Raw genomic sequence first — 27245 nt, 5'->3', positions numbered from 1 at the left:
GAGAAGTGCATGTATTAATATGTTTAAGTTTTAAAATCAATACCAGTTACTTCAAAACTTTTTTTATTATTTTTTTAGGTTGAATTTTCTTTTTTTAGTTTCCTGCCAAATAAACTTTGTTTTGTGTATAATATTGCAATCAATTTTAATTTTAACTAATCAAAACAAGACAAAATGATATTACGAAACAAAGCAAGCAACAAAATTATATTTTAATTTTAAAGAATAATGATTTTCTGCTTAATTCTTTTTTTTTTTGAGCAATCACGATTGCTTATTGTTCTTATTTGACTGTTTTTGGCGTGCTATCATTTTATTTTCCCACCACCACCCTCCGCACCATCGACCGGTTCCTCACGATGCTGCTCCTACAGCAAAAGCCGTCTCCAGGTTGCATCCATATCCTATACACACGCGCATACATACACAACTGCACACGCACGCACACGCACGCACACACACATACACACAGGCATCTACACATACACAAACACAAAAACATACACACAACTACCCACACATTCATGCCTGCACACAGACACAAACACATATGCCTACATACACATACGCCCCCACACACACATTCATTCACACAACTACCCACATACTTATGCCAGCACACATACACAAACACACATGCCTACATACACATAACCCGTACACACAAACACACACGCCTACATACACACACTCGTGATTACGAAAAACTTGATTTGAATTCAAGATGTCAAAATTCAAATTAATTATAATTTTTTTTCATGTGTTGTTTTTGAAATATATATTTATTATTCATTTTTTTTCATCCCCTTAAAATTTTCTTTGTGGTACTGGTTGACTTCAAATAAAATTATAGTCAAACCTTTTTGCTGTGAAATTGTTGAACAGGCTTCTTTTATTTTCAATTTGTGTTAAATTGATCTTCCCTGAAATGAGACAATGCACACTTATATTTGGTGATCTAATTGTAGAAAGATGCTGCAATTACCGTGAGTAATTAGTAAAGCTATCTGTCTTCAGTATGACTCAATTGAGGTCAGTGGCGTGCACAGAAATTTTGGGGCCCGTCACAAATGACTTTTCCGGCCCCTCTCCATATTGTTCACCCCTGCATATTTCACGCCTAGTTTTAAAAATATTGGGTCCCCTTCAGGCTCGGGCCGGGCCAACAGGTATCTCTCCCCCCCTCCCTCGTGCACGTCCTGCTAGGGATAGCACTACAATTGCAAATTGAACTGTGTTAATGATTATTTTTTGTGTTTTTTTTTGAGCAATCACGATTGCTTATTGCTTTCATTTGACTGTTTTTGGCGTGCTATCATTTTATTTTCTCCTCAGCACCCTCTGCAGCATCACTGTCGACCGGCTCCTTACGATGCTGCTCCTCTAGCGAAAGCCATCTCCAGGTTGCGTCAATATCCTACACTTATACGCACACATACATACACGCACGTACATACACACACATACACACACACTCAAACACATACACCCTCATACATACAGATGCTTACACATACACACACCTACACACCACTACCCACACATTCATGCCTACACACACAAACACATATGCCTACACACATACATATTCCCCCCCCCCACACAAACACTCATACACACAACTACCCACACACTCATACCTGTACGCAGACACAAACACACATGAATACACACATACACATACCCCCCTACACACAAACATACATACCCCCCACGCACGCCTACACACACACATACACTCGTGATTACGAAAACCATAATTTGAATTCAAGATATCAAAATTCAAATTAATTTTTTTATTTCTTTGTTATTGTTTTGAGCAATCAAGATTGCTTATTAATTTTGCTATACTAGAGCTGACATATGCTTTTTTTTATTTGTTAAACTCAAAAACTGAATTGTGCAAATTTACTGCTTCTGCTATAATTTTTAAAATGTATTTCAGGTGAATGTTGCATAATATTAAAGCAAGCTCGTCATCCAGTCTTAGAATCAAAAGTTGGAAATTTCATTCCTAATGATGTCACAATCACTAAAGGTCAGTTGAACTGTTATTATCGTCTCTGTTCCAGCTTTGTCATCAAAAATGATGCATCATCATAGAAAACATAACGTAGAAGACAATGTATATGTGTATGTTCCTTATAAAAATTTGCAGGTTACTTCAGATATTTGCTAAACTTGGCAAGGAGTTTTGGATGCCCAAAACTTCACATGAATGTTTTTGAAATTAAGAAGAAATCTTTAGTTTAAATGTAGAGGGATAAAATCACTCTTTTCTACATGAACAAACTGGCATATCATTTCAAATTTTATACCACATTTAGTCCCACAAAAAACTGCACCAGATGAAGTTTCTTCGAAGTCTGTATTATAATTAGAAAGCTTGGAATTGTTTTTTTTCAAACTAAACAAAATGGAAAAGGCTGTCCTCAAATTGTCTCATGCTAGCCAAGAAACCCTGCAGGATTACTAATAAGAAAAATAAATAATAGTGCAATATCATAGCCATGCTTACAAAATATATCTGCCATTTAGTTTAATGTATGCCTTGTTATTAAAAATTAATTACTTCAACTTTCACTGAAGTTTAAAAATCAACTACTTTGAATATTTTAGTGTTTAGTTGAATGCTTGTGAAATATAAACTTGATTACTGGAGAAAACCACATATTAAGCTAGCTGTACATAAATTTAAAAAAAAAAAAAGTATCTAAACCACAGTAGAGTACGATTTGAACATCTGCTGAATGGGACGAGTGTTCTGAAAAAAGTCACTTATGGAAGGGTTTTTTTTTTTGCTGTAGTGCAATAAATGTGTCTAGTATGTTGTGCTCCAGTTGAGTCATTGAGAAGCAAAGGGATGTTCTTCGCATTTTCAAGTTTTGAGGAAAACGTGTTTAAAAATGCGGTCCTTGGTAGCCTTTCATTGAAAGTTTTCTAAATCATGCTGTATAGCAGCACCTACCAGGGTTAAAAGTACTATTTCTTGCTCCAAAGCGGAGTAGAGGCTCATCTACCATTTGTACTTGTTATCTCCAAATTTTTAATTTTGGTACATACATCCCATTGCCTCAGTTGAAGAAAAAGCAGTATACAGTAGAACTCCACTTTTTAGGTCAGGAGGTATGTTTTCCATTTGAGTTATAACATAACCATGGTATAATGAAACTTAATTTTTGCAAAAGGTAAATCAGCAACAGCAATATTTCACGCTACAGAGCTAATAGAAGAACTAAATATCCATGCGGAGTTGACTGAAATTGCCTCGCACATTATTGTTTTAAGAACATTTTGGTGATCTGCCAGTAAATAAAAATGTACCAACAAAAAGATCAGTAGTTATTGCCTAAATATGATTAAACATAATGGAGGACAACTAGTGTATTTTCTGTTGTTGTTGTTGTTGCATGCCCCCATGGTCAGCAGAGCTAGACCAGGTCCATGAGTTTGTTGACCCTCAAAAAATCCAGCACCGTCAGTGGGTCTCCAGTCAGATCCCTCCTGGAGAGCCCCAGGCACGACAGTATATGGTCAAGCGAGGCCTGCTCAACGGAACACTTGGAACAAGTCTGAAAGGTCTTCGACTCCTCCGAAAATTTTAAAGTTTTAAGATGTCCGCTACGAAAACGGGCAAGAGTTGTTTGTTTCTGTCTGTCAAACCCAGGGGTCAGGGAGCCACCAGGTCGTGAACATCTGTACCAATGGTGTTCTGGCTGGACAATCCAAGTGATATTATCCCTGTGTTTAATCATTGAGTGGATCTCCTGAAAGGTGAGTGATGCCGTTGGCTCTGAGACCTCAGCAGCACCAGCTTTCGCCAAGGTATCCGCGATCTCATTACCCTCAATTTCCACATGGGAAGGGATCCACTGCATGTGAATTTGATGAGAGAAGGAAAGTTGTTTTAGTTTGTTGAGTATTGAAACTGTTACACTATCTCTCACACTTTTCCATCTGGTCAGGTGCTGTATTGCACTTCTGCTATCGGATAGAATCCAAATTTCGGTTCCGTGGTGGAAAAGCTCCAGAGAGTCTAGGGCTTCATCAATGGCTATTAGTTCACTATGCAGGGTTGCCACGCACCGGGAAAACCGGGAAAACCTGGAATTGTCAGGGAAAATGAAAATGGCCGAAAATCAGGGAAATGTCAGGGAAAATGAAAAATTGCATATATCCGATCGTTCTTAGCGCGGCCTGCGGTCTATGACGTCAAAAAAAAAAAAACTTTCTGCCTTGTTTTTTTCGCCGCCATTCCCTTCCCATTCGTCGTTTTGTCATTCCCCTTTTTCTTTTTTCCCCTGCAGTTCTTTTTATCAACAACTCTGCCATTGGCACGTGCGCCATAGCAGTCGGCGTGCACCATAGCAGTCAGCGGCGGACATGCGCAGAAGGTACTTCTTTTCTTCCTCGTTTGAGCGGGCTCTGTTTAAGCGCTGCTTGTTTACGTCAGCAGTTCTGAAGTTGTTATGATGCACAGCACGTTGTTTTGTCTGGGAGTGCCACTGAAGTTTTTAATGAGCTGCAATAATCTTTTCATATTTTATATTATTTCTTTAAATTAATTAATGTAATCGTATAATTCTAAACAATTTTGTTCTGTAAATTTAGTTCATTAGACAATTTTAAACTTAGAAAGTTTCTTTTTTACAGAAGTATCGCTAATCTTTTAGTATTTTGGTAGTGATCTTTACAGACTTCCAATGCGCTTCTTTCTTTCAAAATAAAAGTAATCCGATTAAAAAAAATCTGCACATCAGAGAAGTTTCTGATCAATGCTCAAACTTTAACTTTATGACAGGGTGCCCACAGGAGTGATTATGGCGAAAGTTGCGCCATCAATTTTTTTTTTTTTTTGGGGGGGGGGGAGGATTTTTTAATTATTTATTTTAGTTTATTTTTATTCAAATTATTTACTCATATTATTTTACTTTATTATTTTCATCTGTGTGTGTGTATTTTATTGGGGAGCGAGCACACTTTTTTTTCAAAACAACAATAATTAAAAATAAATAAATAGGTTAAAAAAAAATAAAAAAAGAGGGTTAAAAATAAAAAAAGCGCTAAGGCGTTCAGAAATATTGGGGGGGGGGGGTGCTATTGAACTTGGGGGGGGGGAGCACCCTTGTGTTATGAGCAACAAACAGGGGAAATATGTGAAGTTAAAAGGTGCATGATTTTTTTACAGGCCAAAGTCTAAAAGCGCTTTGAGTTCAATGGATTGGAGGGGTAGACAGCAATAATTGAAAAAGTTTAGGTTTCATAAGTTTTAGTTCAGATTATTTTAGCAATTAACTTTATTTTTGTGATACAGATGTCACAATTGCTAATTCTGCAGTTCTTTCACTTGATGTAAGGCAGTGGCTCCTCGCTATTGAAAATTAGATATGCTACATTTACATTAATTGTTTATTACAGTGATTTGCTTCACTTGTGTTAGTACATTCGGGGAAGTTCAAAAATACACTTTAAAAAAAGGGTTTCTCCTAGAAAACAGGACACCACTCAATGTTTTTAGACTTGTGGATAGTAAAATACTGGAGGAATTTTAACTTCCTATTCCAACTGAAAGAGGGTGCTCGACCCCCTCCCTCAAACTTCATAAGTATGAGGAGGGGGTTAAAAAAATTCATTGAACTGAATAAACAATGTTACATACTATAATCTACACGAGTTATATGCATATTCATTGCAATAAAATAATTACTTACATAAAAAAAACAGCTGGGGAAATTAAATGTTTCTAAATTTGACTTTTTCTATGCTAGAGCTAATGTTAAATGGAGGGGTCATTGAGCACCCTCCTAAAATTTGAGCAAGAAGCTAAAACTTTTACAGCACAATACTATTAGTAAGTCTAAAAAAATAAGGGGTGTCTTGGACTCGAGCCGAGAGAGGAAAAAAAAAATTGAACCACCCTTAGTACATATTTTTGATTATTTCAGCTTGAGTAAATTAAATTTGGTAGCCATTGTTTGTAAAGTTTGAAAATGAGGTAAATTTTATCAAAATTTGAGATGTATATATTAATGTTGCAAGATGAAGGTGGAGATTGATAACCTGGAATTTTTCTCAAAACCACCTGGAAAACCTGGAAATGTCAGGGAATTTCATTCTTGAACTTCTGTGGCAACCCTGACTATGGAACACAGAGCAGTAATCAGGGTTTCTCCTCTGAATCCTTAAGTCAAGGTTTTGCAATTTGATGTAAATTCCACTACCAGAGTGTTTATTATCGTCTCTACTGCCATCCATGTAGACTCGAATAGCGTCAATTGGAATCCCTCCAATTCTCTCTAGAGCTACTTGTTTTAAATAGGCTGGTAGATCTGTTTGTTTATTCACTTGAACGGGTAAGTCAGGATGGAAAAAGACGCCGTCAAGATCATCCGCTGGGTCTAGACATTGTATCAGATGATGTGATTCCACAGTATTATCGATTATATTAAGAGAGGTTGATTGACTGAAGGGACTGTGTATTTTCTTCTTAGACTATCAAGAGCTTGTAATAAAATGTAAAAGTAGATTTCATACATAAACAATACTTGATAAGCAAGACTACAGAGACTTTGGCAATTAAAGAAAGTAGGATTTTTTTATTTTTTAAAATATTGGGTACATGATGGCATCTGTGGTGTAATCAATTCCACTGCATACCAATGGCATGGTATAACGAAATTCAATTACATGTACTGGATGTATTGTGCAAAATATGAACATGATATAAAATTCACTTAAATTTTCTTTTAAATACCAACACAAGACAATCAGGTCCCAATTTGCATGGAACCTCATTGGAGATTAGCTTCCGTACTTTTTTTTAAATTTGTGTGAAATTTTACATACCAAACCAATTTCAGGCTATTTACCTATCAAAACTTTTCTGAAGCCTGTGGTGCAATCACTCTTCTTTTATTAAAGCATCAGCCTTGAGAAAAGATAAGTTTTGTACTCCAAACAGCATGAAATTCTCAAACCAGACACTAGATAGCGCAGCTCATTTCTAGATCAATCTAATAAATATTTCTGTTGAAAAAGAAAGTTGAAAAGAAAGAAAACATGTTTTGTTTTCGGAAGCATTTTTCATTTAAATATTTTATAGTTCTCAAAAAGCAAATTATTTTGAATTTAGTTGTTCTTTTATAAATAACCATATATGTAGGAATTTATCCCAATTAAAACGAAAATATTAGACGGAACACATTTAATTAGAACAAACAGTACATAAAATAACGTAAACACAAACATAAACACAAAATGAATGTAAAACTCCAGTGTCTAGGGCACGTCTAAACAATTGTCAACCATCTTTCACTAGCTTCTTACATCCTACTCTCCTCTTGTTTACAATCCGCTCAGCTCACCATGGTTTAGCGGTACGATCACCGTTAATATTATTCAGCTCATCTCCTCATATATGCTACTAGCTTTTTCCTTTATGTGTTCATTTCCAACTATGCAAAGCTTTATTGACAGAAAAAATTGTTATTAAAAAAAATCTTAATGTGTTTCAACCAATAGCATTAAAAAAAAATTATTTTGATTTTTTTCTGGAAAGTTATTAAATGTGATGATAATTTTAAACTTAAATTCCATTTTCAAAGAAGTAACTTTTTTTTTGTTTCAGATAAGTACTTTTACTTTGTAACTGGACCCAACATGGGAGGCAAATCAACTTATATTAGATCAGTAAGTTATTGTATTCCTTTGTTACCTAGTTATCAATTTGATGTCCCATTAATTTGCTATATATATTGAAATTGCTGCATCAACTTATATATATAAAGTTATAGTGGACATTATGGTATCATAGTATCTTATGTTGTGTTACTAAGCTATCATAGAGTTTGGTAATGATTCTTCAATTGTATCAGATTAGAGTTATTCTGTACAGGTTTTAAAATTACAACATGTTTTTTTAGCAATCACTTACAAATAGTTACTATTAAATGATATCTTTAAAAATGTTCACTAGTTAAACTTAATACTGTAGATCTATTCATCATGAACCCATATTTAATAATATTCCGGGTTAAGCTCAAACTATGCAAAATGTTATCATTCACAAATAAATGAGGAGTTTACTTTTAAAACAGATTATATCCAGTTTTGTACTTTTTTGGCAAAATGAAAAAAACGTTTTACGCACTAACACTAACTGTTAGAATTCCGAATTTCTCACAATGTTTTGGTAGAATAACAAGTGATTATTGGCATGAGTCTAGTGATGTTTCCTCAATTTTACCGTATCTAAATTGCCAGTGTTATTTTGGGTGTATTCCTTTTTGGTGTAAAGCAGTGAATATCATCCCCTTTGCAAAAAAAAAAAAAAAAAACACGTATTTTCCTCAGAAACAAACTTGATTAGATTAAAACAAAAATGTTCAATTTTTTTAATATAATTTTTTTTTGCTCTACTTTTTTCCTTCCTACTTTATTCTTTTCATTGAACATTTCAAAAGAAAAAAAAAAGGACCTTTGATCCAATTAAGTATAAACAATAAAACTACCCAAGCCGATTCAAATAACAACGTTGTAGGTATTAATAGATCACAATTTTAATTACATTTAACCACAAATTTTCAATTAATCACAATTTAATCATTAATTAATCACAGTTTAATAGTAATATTAATTATTTAATATAATTTAGTAATCACAATTTGAGGTTGCACTTGCCTAACTGATAGCAGGCTTACGCAAGGTGCTGCTATCTCTTAATACGGATGGGTATCACTCTTGATTGAAAATGCTCAGCCAGTGCTTCATTCTGCTGTTTTATTTGTGCTATATTACTTTTCAGCTCTACTATTAGAAACTCTACTACAGCTACTCAGTTTCAGCTATATTACTTTTGAATTAAAAGTAGCAAACTCAAATTTGGATATGTGCCCTTTTGATATGAAAGTGAAGGAGTGGGTACCGGCAGATAAGTCATAAGTTCCACTTTGCTGTAAAAGACTTGGCGAGAAATAAGGTGATGGATATACACCGTTTAGGTGGTAAAACCAATATGTAGGCATTTTTTAGCAGTAGAAATAAACCACTTCAAGAGGAATGAAATTCATGGGTCGATAGGGCTTATATTGGAGATCCTGAAAACGAAAAAAAAATTGTTTTTTTCCAAAAGTGGATATAATACGTTTTGAAAGTAAACTCCTCAAATATGCTTCATAATCATAAGTGCATTTATCATGCACTTTTGCCAGCTTCGTGGTTTGCAAAGCCACTGCATTTTTAACCCCTTCCCTCTCGCTCCTGTGAATATGCCGGGCTGCGGTTTCGATCTTCATTTCTCGCACTCGTGATATTGCTGTGCTGGGGTGTGCAATATTAACACGACCAAACGATTAAAATTGATTCATTTCTTTGGGCCGGAATACATTTTATTTCTCTTTTTATATACTACATGGCAGCACCAGTCAATTTTAAACGTAATTGCGGATTTTAAATATAATTACAGAGATGCAGGAAGGAATTTTGGTACTACTTACCAGATTGTAACGTTAGCCTCTGTATCTCAAGCTTTGAAATTTACCACACAAGAAACATTTACTTATCTTCCTTATATTACACAAAAGATTAATAAAATTCTCTTTTAATGTTTAAAAGATGTATTTCTTAAATTTTCGCTGTTTGCTTGGGCTTGCTTGTTGACTTTTCATAAAATTTTAAATTTTTTTAAAATTTCAATCTAAAAAATATTGAAAATAAAAAATTGAATGTACATGTTGTTCAAACACTTATTTTTATATCATTTTCTTAAATAAAAAAAATAGACACTTTTATGACCGTTTTTTTGAAAATTATCCGATTGTTAAGGGGTTAACGCTTTAAATTAAGATGAGAAAATGAAAATCTGTTTAAAAATTTGATTTTCCAAAGAGTACTTTTGTATTTGCCGTGTAGAAGAGAGGGTTATTTTAACTATACTACTTATTGTTCACTTATGAAAAGTTGTGCAATTTGTGGAGAATTGCATTTCATAGATCAGCAGTTTTAAAGGTTTAATGCATGTGCAATTTTACGTATTAAACGTAAATGTACATTTTCATTTCTATATTTCTCTTTGATATCTTTCCCAGGTTGCTCTTAATGTTCTCCTTGCACAAATCGGATGCTTCGTTGCATGTGATGACGCGGAAATATCATTGACAGATGCTTTCTTGACTCGAATCGGTGCATGTGATAAGCCTGAAAAAGGTGTTTCGACTTTCATGTTTGAAATGCTGGAAGTTCAAAACATTTTAAAAGTATGTTTTTTGTTCTTTGCTGACTTTTTTTTTATTTTGCTTACTTGTTTTTGTCTTTGTTGTAAACATTCACATTTTTGGATTATGTGAATTTTTTTCCTTGACATAAATTTTGTTTCTTTTTAGCAAAATTTGTTACTGCTGTAAATATTGGTGACTTTGTTAGTTTTAAAATTGAGCATTAACTAAAAAATTGAATATTTTTTGAAACACTATGTTATTTTTTTTGGGGGGGGGGGGGGAGCATTTATTTTTACTTTTGTTTTTATTTGTAAATGAAGCTTAACAATTAAAATCATTAGAAATGAATGAATTTCCTTGTGAAGATAAGTATCCATTAAACAACAATGAATCCAAGTACAAAGATTGAAAAAAGTGTTGTGCTTTGATTACATTGTTGTTTTACGGTTGCAAAGACAATAATAGTCAGTTATTACCAGGGACTGATTTACGGCGGGACATTCGGGGCCCAGGCTGGGGGTACCAAAGGAAAGGGAGCACCAAATTTCTGTCATAATTTTTTTTAGGGACCAGTGTTCGTTGCCTCTAACTAAAGGAAATAAAAAAAATTTTGTCATTTGACTATTTTTTTAATTAAATAAAAGCATATTAGCCAATTGTGGAGAATGATCGTTTTCGCTATTGAAGAGAATTAAGTGTCATTTGCGTACTCTCATTTCTGATGGTAAATTATCTTTATTAGCTGTGTTATCAATCGAAGGAAGTTTGACCTAAAACTTGATTATGAGGACATTATAGATAAATTTACTACAAGAAAACAAAGGAGAAAATATATAAAGAATCATTGATGCACAGAAAGCACATTATGATTTACCTTTACCATTTGTATCATTGTTTTTCCATCTGCGACTGTAAAAAAATTTCTAACATGAAAACCATAAATTTATTTTAGATTTATATTAAATGATTTCTTTGCAAAACATCTTAATTATTAACTTTTTCGTATGAAATCGATATTTTAAAGTTTTCTTTCTATCAAAATAATATCCAACACTTACCATCATATTTTTTTTTGTGTGTGTGGGGGGGGGCACCATATTTGTCAGTGCCCGGGGCACCCAGGTGTGTAAATTGGTCCCTGATTATTACCAATGCCGGGCATAGGAATTTTTTAAGGAGAGGTTCAAAGTCCTCCACAGACCTCAAGATGCAGAAAATTTTTATATTTTTTATTTAAAATTCTTGATGGGACAAATATCATGAAAAGTGAAGTTAAAGGAATGCTAACAGAAAATATAAATTAAATTTATCATGAAATATAAAAGGCATTGGGTGAAGTTTGGGGCTCCTGAAGCAAATGGTTCAAACCACCCATTTTAAAGTTTCATAAGAAGAAAAAAATCATTAAACCAAAAATCAAGTAGTGTGCACAATACCATAGTTTTACAGTGAAAAAAAAAAAAAAATCCTTTAAAATCTTTTTGTAAATCATTACAAATGCCATGGCAGTAAAAATCAACATACACTTCTCAGGTGACTAGTTTAATGAAAAGAATTAATTTAAAGAAAATTCACATGAAGGGAATAGAAAAAATATTAGATAAGCATATAATTTGAATTTCTTCAATATTAAGATTATTTTGTATGTGTGTTTTTTTGCATAAAATTAGTTAACTACAAACCCCCTTCAAGAACCCCTCCAGTTACATACAATTTGGCATTTACCAAGAAAATATTTCCAAAAAAAAAAAAAAATTTCTTTCTGCAGTGTTTGAACTAAGAGTATGACCAAACATGGCGACTATGTTCCATACGCAGCCGCCATGTTAGGATGATTATAAAGGGAAAACGATCAAAGGACTGGTTATTTGGCTTATATTATAATTAATCTGAAATATAATCTAAAATATAATGATTTCTTCTTGAAATCATGTTTATAGTACACTAATTACTTGAAAAACAAAGAGTCAAGACAAAGGAGCAAACGGTCTCCTCCTTCACTGTATTCTTGTTTATTTTACATGGCCTGAATCGGGTAAGAGGAACATTCAAGCAATGTAAAAGAACCAACATACAGGCAGACAGCAAGAAAGATATGCAAGCTTTGTAAAATAAACAACATTCAGTCGGTGTACAGTCTCTGTTATTGAATCCTACTGCAAATATTGAATTTCAATGCGTTGGTGTTGAGAGAAAAAAAATCACAGATAATCCACACCTCATAAACTTTGCCTTTTTTAATAGATAATCAGCGGATTAAACGCAGGAAAATACTAGATTGACTTACCTTTCAGAATTACTCTCATCATTTTGCTGACCACGTGGTTTATCGCTTACATCTTTGTCTACAAAAAACAAAGTTATTTTTCGAGTTGAACAATCATTGTCTGTGAGTTTTCTTTTTTTGGCTCCATTATTCTTTCTTTTAATGCATCAATGTAAAAATTTTTTTTTTTAAATTCTTTCCAATGAAAAAAACGGACTCCACAAAACGAAGGCAGGAGGCAGAAACGTTGTGAGAGACCCAAAAAGGTACTTTTCTCCGCACACACACCACCATTTAGCTGTAAGCCTTAGGTTCCACCGTCCGGGGGTTCGCGTAGCGGGCCCCCCGCACGGCTGGGTGCGGCGGTCGATGGTCATCTAAGCCACGGATGGTCTTGGTGCTTATTGCGCCGGGTCCCTGTGCTGGGCGTCAGCCCAGCTGGGAGTTTACCCCTTAATGTGTGAGCCTTGCTCACCGTGACTCTGAGGTCCATTGTCGTGGCTACCCACTGTCCACTCTTATTTCCAGGTCAAAAAAACAATCTTTCCCTGATCCTTGATCTCACCCCCCCCCCCCTAACTTCTTTCCTGGTGGATTGTCTATGGAGAGGAAATACAAGCTTTCAGCGCCTGCTCCCCCCCCCTTGCCGAAGGCGGGGAAGAATTGCAACTTTGTTTCTACCCCCCCCCCCTCCCACAGCTACTCCAGTTAGTCCACTTTTTTTTTGCAGCTTTTCTTCTTTCTTTGCTGAGGTACAGTGTTAATCCCTAGACATTCTTCCAAAGCAATCTGTTGCATTCTGTATTTCTTTCCGCAAGCTTTTTGTACTGATGCATCTCTGGAGTGGTGTGGAATTATTTTCTTGGGATCTAAAATAAAAATAACCCCCAAAGAGAATTGGCGACTGTAGAAATTTTTTGGGGTCGCCAATTTTGAAAGCTGAGTCGCTAGGTGGCGAGTGGTGACCATAAATCTTGACCTTAAGTCCATCGTCTAATTCGTCAACAAATAAATTCTTTTGATTTTATTGTCCAGACACCTCCCTTGTGTGTGCCACCAATTGTTACATATTGATCTATTCAGTACAGTATCACTTTCGAATGCATTAATGAATAATATGTTTTACGTTTAAAGCATTCAAAATTTATTTAGTTATTAGTTATATTGCATGCTGCACCTGCTGTCAGTTTTGGCGATCATGGCCGATCAACTGTTATCCATTTATGTACTAATTGTGAACCAATATTTGCGCTGTTTATTCAGTTCTTCATTGATTACAAAGCTATGTATATTTTCTATAGTTGTAGTTTGTTTAAAACGATTTAAATCATGCAAATTCTGATTATGAAGGAAAGCAAATTTTGTATTTTATTTTTGCCTAGAACCAAAACAAATAAAAAAAAAAAATGGGAAGCATGATACTTTCAACATGTCAAATATATTTTAGCATCCACACATGTAAGATTTTTGTTCTTAATTTTTATATCGGTAATTGCTCTTGTTAAACTATAGTGTTTTTTCAAAAATAATTTAGTCTGCTACATCATCATCTCTGCTCATCATCGACGAAATGGGGCGAGGGACATCGACGTTTGATGGATTTGGCTTATCGTGGGCTATATCAAGGTAAATTATAACACCATGTTGCTTTATTTTCTCGCTTTTTAAGTCCAAGATAGTTTTTAATATTCTAATGAGTTTATGTCATTTCAGGCATATTGCTGAAGAGTTGAAATCACCTTGTCTGTTTGCTACACATTTCCATGAATTAACTGACTTAAGTCGATGCGTTCCCGTGATTGATAACTTGCATGTGGAAGCCATGACTACTGATGGTAGCATTACATTCCTTTATCATGTAAAACCTGGTAAGAAATATTGTTCTTCATTACACTATTTGGTATGCAGTAGTTTCCTGATGCTACACAGTAGAATACCTTTATAATGCCAACCTATAAAACCAAGGTTAGCAAAAACCCGGGTTTTTTTTAAAAAAAAGCCCATGGACCCAAGACCCAACTAAAGCTGGGTTTTTTAAAAAAAGAAATATGGGTTTTTTGTCTTTTTTTAGGTAAGCATATTGTAGCATAAGTATATGGACAAAGCACAAAAATTGTCTTGGGGATAAAAAAAGCTCGAAAATTCAGCTTTTTCTGAAGAAAAGTATAAAATGTGAAAAAACCCAAGAATGGTGAAATTTCAGATTTTTTAGTTTCCATGATTACCCCAACAGTTAGGGCAAAGTTACTTCTTGAGTGATAAAATCTATTGTTTGTTTGTTTTCAATTACTACATTTTTTTTTTCATTTTACTTTATTGTATTTCCTTTTGTTATGCAAAACTACTGTAGAATCTAAAGTAGTTTAAATCCCTTTTTACTGAATTCCAGCTTAATCAAGACATTTCTTTGAATTTTATGTTGCCTGTTTTTCTATTTCTGTATACAGAGTAAGAAATATTAAACTTTTTCGTAAGATAATGAAAATACTGTACATCCTATTCCATTTTCTGTCCGACCATTTGTAAAACCTGTTAATTTCTAAAAAATATACCTTGTTTATTCGAGATTTGTGACGTGTTGGTTTGCAGGAAATAATTCAAATGAAAGCCTTTTAGCTAGCGTAGTTTCCTCTGTAACAATCTACAGATATTGAGAAAATCAGACGTGACAGGACTTAGTCAAGATAATTTGAGTTATTTATTGACCAGTTAAAGAAAAAATTAAATATATTTATTTAAAATCTTTGAAGTATTTTTTTAATGTGGTTAAGCGTTAAGAAATACTATTAAAGTTCAAAATTCATTTTTTATGTCCATTGTCTGTGGTGAAGAACAAATAAAAAAGAAGTTTAAATTGTGAAAGTATTTAAATTAATTAATTTTTTAAAAACTTCTCAGAAATTTTTTTAAAAACCCAAAAGTGAGCTAAATAATAGGGTTTTTCAATGGATTTTTTCAAAAAAAAAAAACCCATTGGGTCCAGTCGGGCCAACCCCGTATAAAATGCACAACTTTTCGGAAGTAAACAATGAGTTTTTTAGTTAAAAAAGTACTTTGTTTTCATTCAAACATAACAATTCAATGGAAAGTTAAATTTTTATAACAGCTCTTTATCGTCCCATCTTCCTTAAAAGCTTTTAAAGGGTAATTAGTGTTTACATAAAAAAGGATCAGATTGTTCTTGAAAATGCAGCAGTGTGCTATAATGCACTTTCTTTTGATTATGAAACATACTGGTTTGTGAATGACTATAGATAAATTAAATTGTATAATTTGAGCTTTAGCATTCATTGTACGAAAAACTTATTCAAATATGTAAATACATTGATATATTCTGAATGTTATTCTCTAAATTTGAAATTATCCATTTAACGCCGAAACCTATATAACACAAAATTTCAGGTCCCAAAGCATGAATTATAAGTCTTCTACTGTGCTTTGAAAGCCCATAATAGTTTATTTGAAAAATACTCTGGTTAGAAACTGAAGAGCGAAACTGTGGGGAGCTGCCATTATGCTGTTTTAATAACCATAACTTACTTCATAATTTAAAAGAAAAGAAAAAAAAACATAAAGGCATGTAAGAAGAGACACAAGAAAAATTCTGAGTGATACATGTGTAGAATTTGAATCATATGAGAGCTGAGAGCCTTATATTCCACTCACAGGCCAACCAGAACCACTCAGTTTCTAAATGAGTTTGGAATGCTGCTGTAGCAGAGGGAAAGGATTATTAATATAAATTTTTTTTTGAAGGTATTCTAAACTTCATCATACCATTGAGAGATAGACAAGCCATTCTATTCAGTTGCTATTGTATGTGCTGAAGCAGGAGTAAAGGCGACAAGTTTTATTACCCGGGGACAAGATCAATGAATTTCGCCGCTGTGTACCACGTGTTTTAAACCCCACAACCTTTGGAAAAACCTTGAGCGCAACCTTTAGGACCATTTTTAAATTGGCATAACTCAACAATTTACTGTAAAAATAAAATAAAATAAATTTTTATCTATTAATCTGTACATCGTGCGCTTGCGGGTGACAGAAAATAAATGTGCCAAAACATTTGAGGCAGAAGTTAAAAAATTAAAATTGACGACTTCAAATCTCTGCGAAATTGAGTGCAGACATGGGAAAGTGCTTCCATGGAAGGATGCAGTCATGTGGTCATCCCTCACTTTCCCTCGCAAAGATTTCTGCAACAGCAACCACACCCACTTGCCGTATCTATGTGTTAATGCAGAGTTTCTCAAACTGTGGTCCGCTGTGCTATCCAGCTAAAACGTTAAATATGATTGAGATTGAAGGACATGTAACGATATTTTGATTCAAAAAGAAAGCACATTTATGAGGAATAAAAAATTTCTTGCTTAAGTTTATGCAGTACGCAGCAGCCCCCCCCCCCCCAGAACTCTCGGAAGTAAACACACTACACATTAGTTAATTTGGTGTACATGACGAAGTTCATATTGTTATAAAACTATACTAATAGTTGTTACAAAAATACAGGGTGTCCGAAAAGTCTTTGACTCATTTTAAAAATTCATAAAAAAAATAATTGTTGGATGAATATGCGGTTTCTGCCTCAATGTCTCATTAGTTCCAGATTTTTCTTTGATATCGTAAAAAAAAGGAGAGAAAAAGAAAAAAAATCTAACCATAAGAAATTTACATTTGATGGCTGAATTGTCACAGTAAGAATTGTCACTGTTACTATACAACCGTCAGTGTAAATTGCTTAAATCATATACACTTTTTAATATTTTTTTTTATGTCTTTTTTTTTTTTTTTGTGAACTTGTGAAGTATTATGGCGCAAACCGCATATTGATACAACAACTTGTTGCTTTTCAATGACTTTTTAAAATGTGTCAAGGATTTTTAGGACCCTATATTAAAAAAAATAGACTTAACCGTGTCAAATCATTTTTATTTATTTTTTTGCACGCCGGGGAAGAAGGGGGGGGGGGGATCCGTGAAGTTCGTAATTTTTCTGGAGGGGGTCCGCAGAGGTCTGAAGTTTGGGAACCTTTGTGTTAATGATCAATGCTGTGAACACCGCCAGGATACTTGATTATTCGGGAAACAGAGTTGTACACCAGCCCGCCACAGTAAACGCCGTAGCCAGCAATATCAAGACAGCCTCTGATGGCGGCTAATCTAGCCCCCCTGGCACCTACTTTATGTTTAAATGTTGATTGATATCATAATTATTATTTACAAGGTATAACGAGTACAGTATTAATAATTTTGTAGCTCAAATTCACTGTGACAGCCTTGTTTACACTAGAGTTAGCTATTTTTCATGTCAGTTGGGCTCATTAGCAAAAATGTGACATCTCTTCCATACAATAGTGTTACCAGATTAACTGAAACAGCAGCTGGTTAATTGAAATGACAGATCATCGAAGATACTGGTGAGGTTTTTACATGCCTCCTGTCACACTTGAAATTTATTAGTAGCATTCAATCTTTTAGATTTGCATTTCAGTAAAAAATATGAATTGCAAACATACATGCCTTTCAAATTAATTAAAAAAAAAAGTTAAAGTTATTATCTTTGATTTAACTATTTTATGGATTTCAGGTATGTATCAGAAAACTAGCTAAAAAGGAGATTCTTTAAACATTTATTACTTTCGGTAAACTGTATATGGATGTTATAGTGGTTAAAGTTTGTTGCAACCATGCAAAAGCTTTTTTATTGCAAATGTTTTTTCATTTTCAATTTACCATTTAGGATGGAAAAAATTATTGAATTGAAAATAACACTGTTATAATCTATTTTATGAATTTCACAATCATATAAGTCACTTTTAATCTGTCATTAAATCATGTTAAAAATTTTCAAATGCTTGTCTGTTTTTGTGTTATTTGCATTTCACTCATTAAAGGGAACAGAGTACCCAACTCTCCTTTACCCTCTTCTGCTTCGTATTTAGCAAATGATAAAACATAATTATAGGTTTTTTTTAAAACTTCACATTAATTTTTAAACGTTAATTGAAATTTATTGGAAACCTATACCAGATTACCTAGTTTAAGTTACATTGTAATATTTTTTATGAAGCTTTATTGCTCTACATTTTATATGTTATGAAACACCTTTGAAAGCTTTGATACTATTTTTGCCTTTGAAGGAGTATGTGATGAAAGCTTTGGCATCCATGTTACAAAACTAGCTCAGTTCCCTGAGGAAGTAGTTAATGTAAGTTTATATTTGTTACTTTTTCTATGTGTCTTTTCTTTTTTGCTTTATAAATATTCTTTTTTTTTTTTTTTGTGTAAAAATAAAAATATTTTGTAATTTTATAACACCGGGGAAATCCAGGAAAATATGTAAAGCTACAAATATTTTTGAACTTTTAGGTTGTACTTTTAAACATTTTTGCTTTATTATTTTTGTCATTTACGTTAAGTTTAAAACATTCATTTAATACTGGCATTTCTTTTTCTTAGAATATGGCAGTGTGCCATGCTAAACGCAAAAGTCTTGGCTGCAGCCGTGTTCAAAAGGAGAAATTTTGTGCCTCCATGTATTTAATGCAAATGCAACCTTTTTAGATTAAAAAAAATATATTTAACACTGACAAATGACCATAAGACATTGTATTCACGTGAAATATGTGACAAAGAATCACCCGGTAACCATAACTCAATTTTGATGAAAAGTGCAGGTACGACTTTTGTGCTTAGCATAGCAGTATAGTCCCTACAACTTATTTTTACAAGTAAATAGCGTGGATTTCATTTAAAATACTAAAAATTGAATAAAATTGAGAAAATCACTCATTCATAGGAGCTCAGCTCTCGTGAGCTGCTATGCAAAATTGGCCCTGGAATAGGGTGTCTAGTTTTGCATGACCTCTATTTCCAGAACCATTGGTTCTAGATGCATACTTCCAAGTTGAAAATAGTCAAAATACAATTCAAACTTTACATATTAAAAATTTAAAGTGAAAAAAAATGTAGGGCTGAAATGAAATCTTACTTTTTATATGATCCCTTTGTCCCTAAAATCTTATTTAGGTCACCAACTTCTAGGCCCTATGAATAACATATATGATGATAGTTCAATAACATTAAAGGTGTTGTGACATAATGGCACTGATAACTAAAAATGAAAACAAAAAAGGCAATGAATGCTCTCTTATAAATTTGCCAGTTTTGACATTCGAGATTGACACTTTCACCATCAACATGATTTAATATGAACTGTTGTCAAGCTTTAAATTCCTGTTAAAATTATACTTCAAAGTTATAAGCTTTAAGTTAAACATTAATATTTTAGTTGTTTTTGATCATATTTTAAGTTATGTTCTCCAAATCTTTGTTTCAACTATTTCTATTTTTAACAAGGACGGATAAAAGGGAGGGGCGATGGGGACCATCGCCCCCTCCTTAAGCCAAGATGCAGGAATTCTGCTTCTGCATATTTTCGGTACTGAAGTTTGAACAACGTAGTTTTAGACAATCTTCAATAATGTTACAAAAGAGTGCTCTTCCTCGATTTTTACCGAATTGTAGTCTTAAAAATGCAATCGGAGCACATCTATTAATACTTTAATGTAGACTTGGATAAAATGAAAAGCTTTCTGCGAACTCAAATCCTAACTGGAAAAATTTCTGCAAATAATTATTTTGCCTAGCTCACCCTTGAATAAAGAATTAAATTTATATTCAAATATGAAAGAGACAAAAAAAAAAGGGCTTTAAATCATTTATTATTATTTTTTTTTTCTACAATAACATATAGTGTGTGTTTATGTTTCACCAACTGAAGAAAACTGCCAAAACCATTATTTTTTTCACCCATGTGCTTTAAAAAGCTTTTGAAGAAAGGTTTTAAGAGAAATAAATTGGGATTTTTTAAAAAAATTCCCTTATTTTTATTAACGTTAGCAGTTTGAAAAGAATTTCTGTGAATGCCGTTTGTGCGTTCGTCTATATTATGCAAGAGTGCTTAAGTGATAGGGATTGGAACTTAGTACAGAATGATTTTTGAAATAAAAAAAAAGCTCAAATTTTAGACATCTTAGAGATGACATTAGATGGGGTTCAGGTGGAAAGTTTTTAAATTGAAGTCCAAAAAAAAGTAATTATAGGACACCAATGAAATTAAAGTGAAGGATGGGATTCCCCCCTCTGCAGTTTTTAGAAACAGATGTTCCAAAAGTAAAAGAAAAAAAAAAACAGTTTGAGGCAATTTTCCATGATGTTAGGAGAAAGTTTGGAAATTTGTAAAAGGGTAAGTATCTATAAATTCAATTGCCCCCTTCTTGAATACTTTCTGGATCCATCCTTGATTTTTAAAATCCATTTTTCCTGTATTGAATGGGAAATACTCAAAGTGTTTCTTGTTTGTTTGTTACAGAAAGCAGAAAAGAAACTGAAAGAATTAGATAGCGCTGTCATGTCAGTAGATGAAATTATGAGCACATTTTCAACAGTTCCTGGTGGAGAGGTAAGCATGGAAGTTTTTCTTTTAATTGAATTAGTAATAAATGAATTTATTTTTTATTTTCAAATGTTGAATGTGTGTTTAAAAGCAAAAGTTTTTATTTGCTAATTGATTTCATTAGTTCTATAAATACTGTCGACCCCGTTTAATCTAATACGGTTGGTTCCAAGAAATATTATTCGATTAAGCAGGGAACGGTTCTGTACCTTTCTAAATTGATAAAATTTGTCTTAAAACGTAATAATAATAAATCAATTACTATAGAAAGGAAAAAATTTATGTTATTCATAAAAGTTTTTGAAGTAAGCTGTGTAAACAGCAAAATAGTTTAATAATTGGTATATATATTAGTATATAAATGAGTTATTAGTGTAATATTTATATTATAATTAGTGTATTATAAATCAGGGGCACAACCAGAAAATATTTTTTTTGGGGGGGGGAGGAGCACAATTTTTTTTCACAACACTCGATCAGTGTTCTCTCTCTCTTTATATCAATATATATTTATTATTACGAGGCGTATTTTTAAAGTAAGTTCCGTTTTTATATAAAAAAGGAACAAGTACAGATAGAGCTAAGTAATTTAGTGCACAAAAATCTACCACCCTTACGCTATTTTTCGACATTGCTCCCGTGATTTTCCAAGCATTTGTCATAGCGTGGTACAGGTTTTTGTATACCTATTCGTACAAAGTTACCGCCCGTTTAGTCAACCATGAGGACTCTTTCAGGGCTTTGGCTGGGGCGTTTTTGAATATCCTCTGGTGTGCCCTCACCTCGCTCGCAGCATCTTTCATTTGTTTCGGCATCTAAAGTCTTTCCAAGGTGGTCTGTGGCACAACAGCAATAATGAGCTCAGAGAACATGTTATCCCATGGCTGACTACACAGGCGGCGATTTTCTATGAATAGGTATACAAAAACCTGTACCACGCTATGACAAATGTTTGGAAAATCACGGGAGCAATGTCAAAAAATAGCGTAAGGATGGTAGATTTTTGTGCAATATATTTCTTTGCTCTATCTGTACTCATTCTTTTTTTATATTAAAACGGAACTTACTTTAAAAATACGCCTCGTATTATTAATATTATTTAGTAAAATTCCTTAAACGTAAATCCCCTGGTAACTAAAAATTATTATTAGTTACAATGAACATGTGTGCGGGCAGCCAAGCAGGCATTTTTTAGTCCCCCTTGCAGCATAGTAACATTTTCACCCGTCGTCAATCAGGAGTGTTTCCGAGAAAAACGAAAGTGGTGGTAAATTTGTTTTCCAAAGTTTTTCTCCTCAGATTTACTGCTTATCCATCAACTGTCACACGGAAGAAGATACGATCTTGTAATCACTGACGTTTCAAATGAGTTCCTAACTATAGAAAAAATAAATGCCCAAAAGGAGAGAGGGGAAAGTTTTAAATGACCTCTCGTCGTCCCTGCTTACTTTGGAACCACTTCGTTTTCTCAAAGCGCATTTATCTTCGTTTGAATAAAACAAGATTATTTTTGAAAATTGTTCAAATTAGCATGTTGGGGGGGGGGGGGGGGGCACGGTCCCTGTGCCCCCCCTGGTTGCGCCCCTGTTATAAATATACTAATTATAATATAAATATAATTAGTATATATAACTTATTAGAAAGTTATAAAAAGTAACGTACGACTTGTTATAAAATCTTTGTTTTGGTACCATTTTCAGTATATTATTGCTTTAAAAATTCCATAATAGTGAATTGTCTGCTCAATGTCTTTTGGTAAAGCTTTTCTAACTCCTTTTATCCCCATCTCATCTGCTTCGTTTTATATGTAATAGTTATCAATTACAATTGTCTGAAATGTGTACATTTCTTTGTGTTATTTAATTTTTTTTAATCAACTGCGCTATCTATTGTTTTTTGGTTTTTTTGTAATGACTATGGCAAAAGAAATTTGATAGAATAGTGGAAATGTTTTGATGGAATGAGAAAATTGTTTTTCTCGTTCGTTGTCAATAAAGAATATTATTTATATTTTTACGTCAATGATTGTTCTTACTTAATTTATTCAAAATTTTTCTCAGCAAAAATATTTGCAAAAGCTGATCAATAATATTTGATTATCGGGGGGAAATTATTCAATGAAACGAGGACCTTTAACATTGCAATAATTCTATTCTTATTTAGCCGTTACTTGATTAAGCAGTGCTGACAGTATTTCTGAGAGAAATTGGAAGTTTTGTTCTGGATATCATACAAATTTCAGTGTGGCTTTTCATCAAGGACGTAATTTTGTGCTACCATATTGTTCTGAGTATTCCTTGATTTAGCCACAGTGCTGTTCAATCGATCTTTGCCTCATTTCCTACTCCTAACACTTCTGCACATACAGGAATTTGCTTGCTTCATTCCTGCATAAATGTAGTTTAGTAAGGCAAAAAGCTTACGTAGGTGTTGTTCTTCTTCCTCTGAAAACCAAGTTTTTACCACAAGGATTAGGTTCGACACTTCTCAAGTCTTATTAGCAGGGTTGGCCGGATTGGACCCAATTGGGTCGGACCCAATGGGTTTTTTTGAAAAAACCCATTTAAAAAAACCCATTATTTAGCCCACTTTTGGGTTTTTTAAATTTTTTGGGAAGTTTTTAAAAGAATTAATTTAAATACTTTCACAATTTAAACTTCTTTTTCATTTCTTCTTCACCACAGACATTGGACATAAAAAATGAATTTTTTGAAATAGTATTTCTCAACTCTTAACAGCATTAAAAAAAATGTTTCAAAGATTTTAAATAAATATATTTAACTTTTTTCTTTAACTGATAAATAAATGGACTCAAATTATTTTGACTAAGTCCTGTCACGTCTGATTTTCCCAATATTTGCAGATTGTACAGAGGATACTACTCTAGCTAAAAGGCTTTCATGTGAATTATTTCCTGCAAACAAACACTTCGCAAATCTCGAATAAACACAAGGTATATTTTTTAGAAATTAACAGGTTTTTCAAATGGTCGGGCAGAAAACAGAACAGGATGTACAGTATTTTCATTATCTTACGAAAAAGTTTAATATTTCTTACTCTGCACACAGAAATAGAAAAACTGGCAACATAAAATTGAAAGAAATATCTTGATTAAGCTGGAATTCAGTAAAAAGGGAGTAAAAACTACTTGAGGTTCTACAGTAGTTTTGCATAACAAAATAAAATACAGGAAAGTAAAATGCAAAAAAAAAGTAGTAGCAATTAAAAACGAACAATAGATTTTCTCACTCGAGAAGTAACTTTGCATTAACTGTTGGTAATCATGAAAACTAAAAAATCTGAAACTTCACCATTCTTGGGTTTTGTCAAGCTTTTATACTTTTCTTCAGAAAATGCGGAATTTTAACTAGTTTTCCAGTTTTTTTACCCCAAGACAATTTTTGCGCTTTGTTCATATACTTACGCTACAATATGCTACAAGTACCTCACACTTTCCCTAAAAAAAGACAAAAAGAAAAAAACCCACATTTCTTTTAAAAAACCCAGCTTTAGTTGGGTTTTTTTTTGGATTTTATTTAAAAAAAACCCAAAAAACCCTGGGTCCATGGGCTTTTTTTAAAAAAACCCGGGTTTTTGCCAACCCTGCTTATTAGTGATGTAGCAGTCAAATGGCAGTGGGGTCATCTGACTCTAAACAGACATAATACACGACGTATTTCTGGCCTAAAATGCTGTTGGGAAAGCCATTAAGCATCGTCTAAAACAGACTCGCAACCTTCAATCCGTAGAACCGGCACGGATAGAGGGAAAACTTAAGTGGTGCCCTGATACTCACCAGTCTACATTTAAAAAAAGAATACCTCTCCTTATTCTATGAATAAATCAAGAATTTTGGTATCATATTTTTAACGTTAATTTTGGGATTACTTTTCATAATTTTCTGTAATCGTATAATTGACTTAAGTAGCCGATCTTTAAGAGAAATTAAAGATTTTTTTTTTGTAAAAAAGAAAAACATTGGTTTGTAAAATTTGTTTCTCACATGTTTACTAGTCCATGGACAGAAAAGTTTGAGGAACACTGATATAAAAGGTATTGAGTTTGCTACAAAATTGCTCTACAAAACATGCTATTTTTCAGCTGCTGCTGTTATCTTTACCTAGTATAAAATAAGGTATCCAAAAAGCATCTGTGTGTTTGAACTCGCAAAACTCGAGAACCACCCAGCCGATTTTGCTGAAATTTTTAGTTTGTTCCTCTAAGTGCTGAAAAGGTTTGCAGAACAGTTCGAAAACAATTCGATGAATGGTTCTTTTTGTTTATTCCAATTTAGGCCCAATTTTCACATAAATCCCGAATATGGGGGTGAAAAATTACTTGCATATATTAATATTATATATTGTTGGAAAGAGAAGAATTTTCCGTGTTCTACGCAATTTGTTTCAATGATCTAATTTAGTTACGGCGGGAGTTATTTACGTTTTTTGCTCAAATTTGTTTATGCTTAGCTGAAATTTAGGCACTACTTTCTTCATTAAATCTATCAATAAAAAGTAAAGGAATTATCCCACAGTTTTCTTTTTGACACCATTGGAAAGAGCTGCTTTTTTTACTCCAGATCTAAATTGACCTATTTTCGAAAGTTTAACCCTCTATCTCCATTAGAAAAAAGTTACAAGCGAATAAAATGAAGTTCAAAAATCTGTTCTCTATTCAAGTTTTTAACCATTTTATTTTGCGTTTCCACGGTAACGCTTTTTGAATCCATTATTTGCATCTTTCTCATTTTCAGTTCTTAAACTTATTTTTATTTTCGGTTTCCATGGTTATGATTTTTAAATCCATCTTTCTCATTTTATTTTAATTTCTTAAAAGTATTTCAATATCTGTTGTCATTGTTTGGAGGGTAAATTTTGCGTAAAGGTTTTTTTTTCTTTTATCTAAGCCTGATTGTTGAATATACGTCACTTGACACAATTTTTATTTTCAAAGTAGACCTGGCAAAGCCGAGCAACGCAGCTAGTTCACTATAAGTCTTTTCCAATTTTTCTGCTCTGATTTACAGTAACAGTACTGATAAGAGTACAGTACTGGTAAAAGAGTTAATTTTTCTTGGTTATTAGTATTCCTGTTCACAAGTTGTATTAACTTTTTACCATATTTTTATATTTATCATGAATTAAAAGATTGTTGCAATTTTAGTTCAGACATATAAATGTTAGTTATACTGTTGTGGTAACTTTGAATGTTTAAGTTACTTGTGTCGAAGAAATTTTAATTAACTTTACCAGTTGAGCTCATTTGATGACAGCCTATCGATTTTGTTGTTAAAATCAGCAATCGCAACTGAAACTAATTTTGAGAAATTGCGGATTGTTACTTGAACTATGGTTTCCAATATGTTTATTGTTACTACAGTTTTATAAAAATATTTTGTTTAATTTAATTGCAGGTGATAACTGAAGCATTCCAACAGTTATACGAAACGAGCAATGTTACTGACAACATGGACACGAATTTAGAAAATATTGGGTGCCAATCAAAGCTAGAGAAGTTGCTACAAGTTTTAGAAGAAATGGCCAAAGATGAAGGCTTGGATGTGTAAAGTCATTATTTACTACATTTTTGCGAAAAAAAATCTGTATTTAAAATAAAATTGTGTTGTTCTCTAACTTAGAACTGTTGTCTTTTCTTTTTCTTTCTTTAAAAAAAATGCATTTACTTGTACTGTCTTTATTATGGTTAAATTTATTAAATACTGCTTTGCCGGTGGCAGAAAATTAAATGATCTTTTGGTTAACATGTACTTCTATTATGCATAGGGTTTATTTATTTATTTATTTAGTCCCTACATATTTTTGGTATATTTGAAAATTTAGCAATACAACAGCTAGTTGATTAACTTGTATTCTTATGTTCGAATAGAGCAAACGGTTTAACTGGTTGGTTGTGATAGACATCGGTAAACGATATTTATCCGCGTTCTCATTCCTAATGTAATGTAATATAAAATTAACTTTATTCAAATTAGATTAACTTCTCAACTCTTTCGGCACGTGTAAAGTTTCAGTTTTAGATTGGCATCCTTTGATGCCCAATCATATGTAAATGAGGCAAGTATAAATAGTGAACGATTCCAATTGTTCTCTCTCTCTCTCTTTTGTGTTCGTCAGCCTCTTGTGAGTTAGGTCCGATAGGTGTTGGGGAGTTGCGAACTCCGCCTCCACTTATGGCCAGGGTTTATTCTTATGAATTTATTTTTGTTAGTTTATTTATTTTAGTTACTACGGACCAATAAATTTTTGGTAAGATTTTAACAAGTTTCCAATGTTCATTTCTTCACATTA

At 33.1% G+C, this 27245-nt stretch overlaps 1 protein-coding gene across 1 annotated transcript in view; it reads left to right on the top strand.

Moving 5' to 3' along the window:
* The window catches only part of LOC129224235 (DNA mismatch repair protein Msh2-like), a 78438-nt gene extending 51879 nt beyond the window's left edge, over window positions 1-26559 (top strand). Inside the window, exons 20-27 of the mRNA XM_054858660.1 lie at window positions 1946-2038; window positions 7628-7689; window positions 10086-10253; window positions 14015-14106; window positions 14194-14348; window positions 18620-18687; window positions 20854-20943; window positions 26351-26559. Coding sequence (XP_054714635.1) covers window positions 1946-2038; window positions 7628-7689; window positions 10086-10253; window positions 14015-14106; window positions 14194-14348; window positions 18620-18687; window positions 20854-20943; window positions 26351-26503 — 881 coding nt within the window. The 3' untranslated portion in view covers window positions 26504-26559. The remainder of the gene's footprint in view (window positions 1-1945; window positions 2039-7627; window positions 7690-10085; window positions 10254-14014; window positions 14107-14193; window positions 14349-18619; window positions 18688-20853; window positions 20944-26350) is intronic.
* Window positions 26560-27245: the final 686 nt, after the last annotated feature.

This window comes from Uloborus diversus, chromosome 6 (genome assembly GCF_026930045.1).
Source record: "Uloborus diversus isolate 005 chromosome 6, Udiv.v.3.1, whole genome shotgun sequence".
Lineage (NCBI taxonomy): Eukaryota > Metazoa > Arthropoda > Arachnida > Araneae > Uloboridae > Uloborus > Uloborus diversus.
This window is presented reverse-complemented; position numbering and strand designations above follow the sequence as displayed.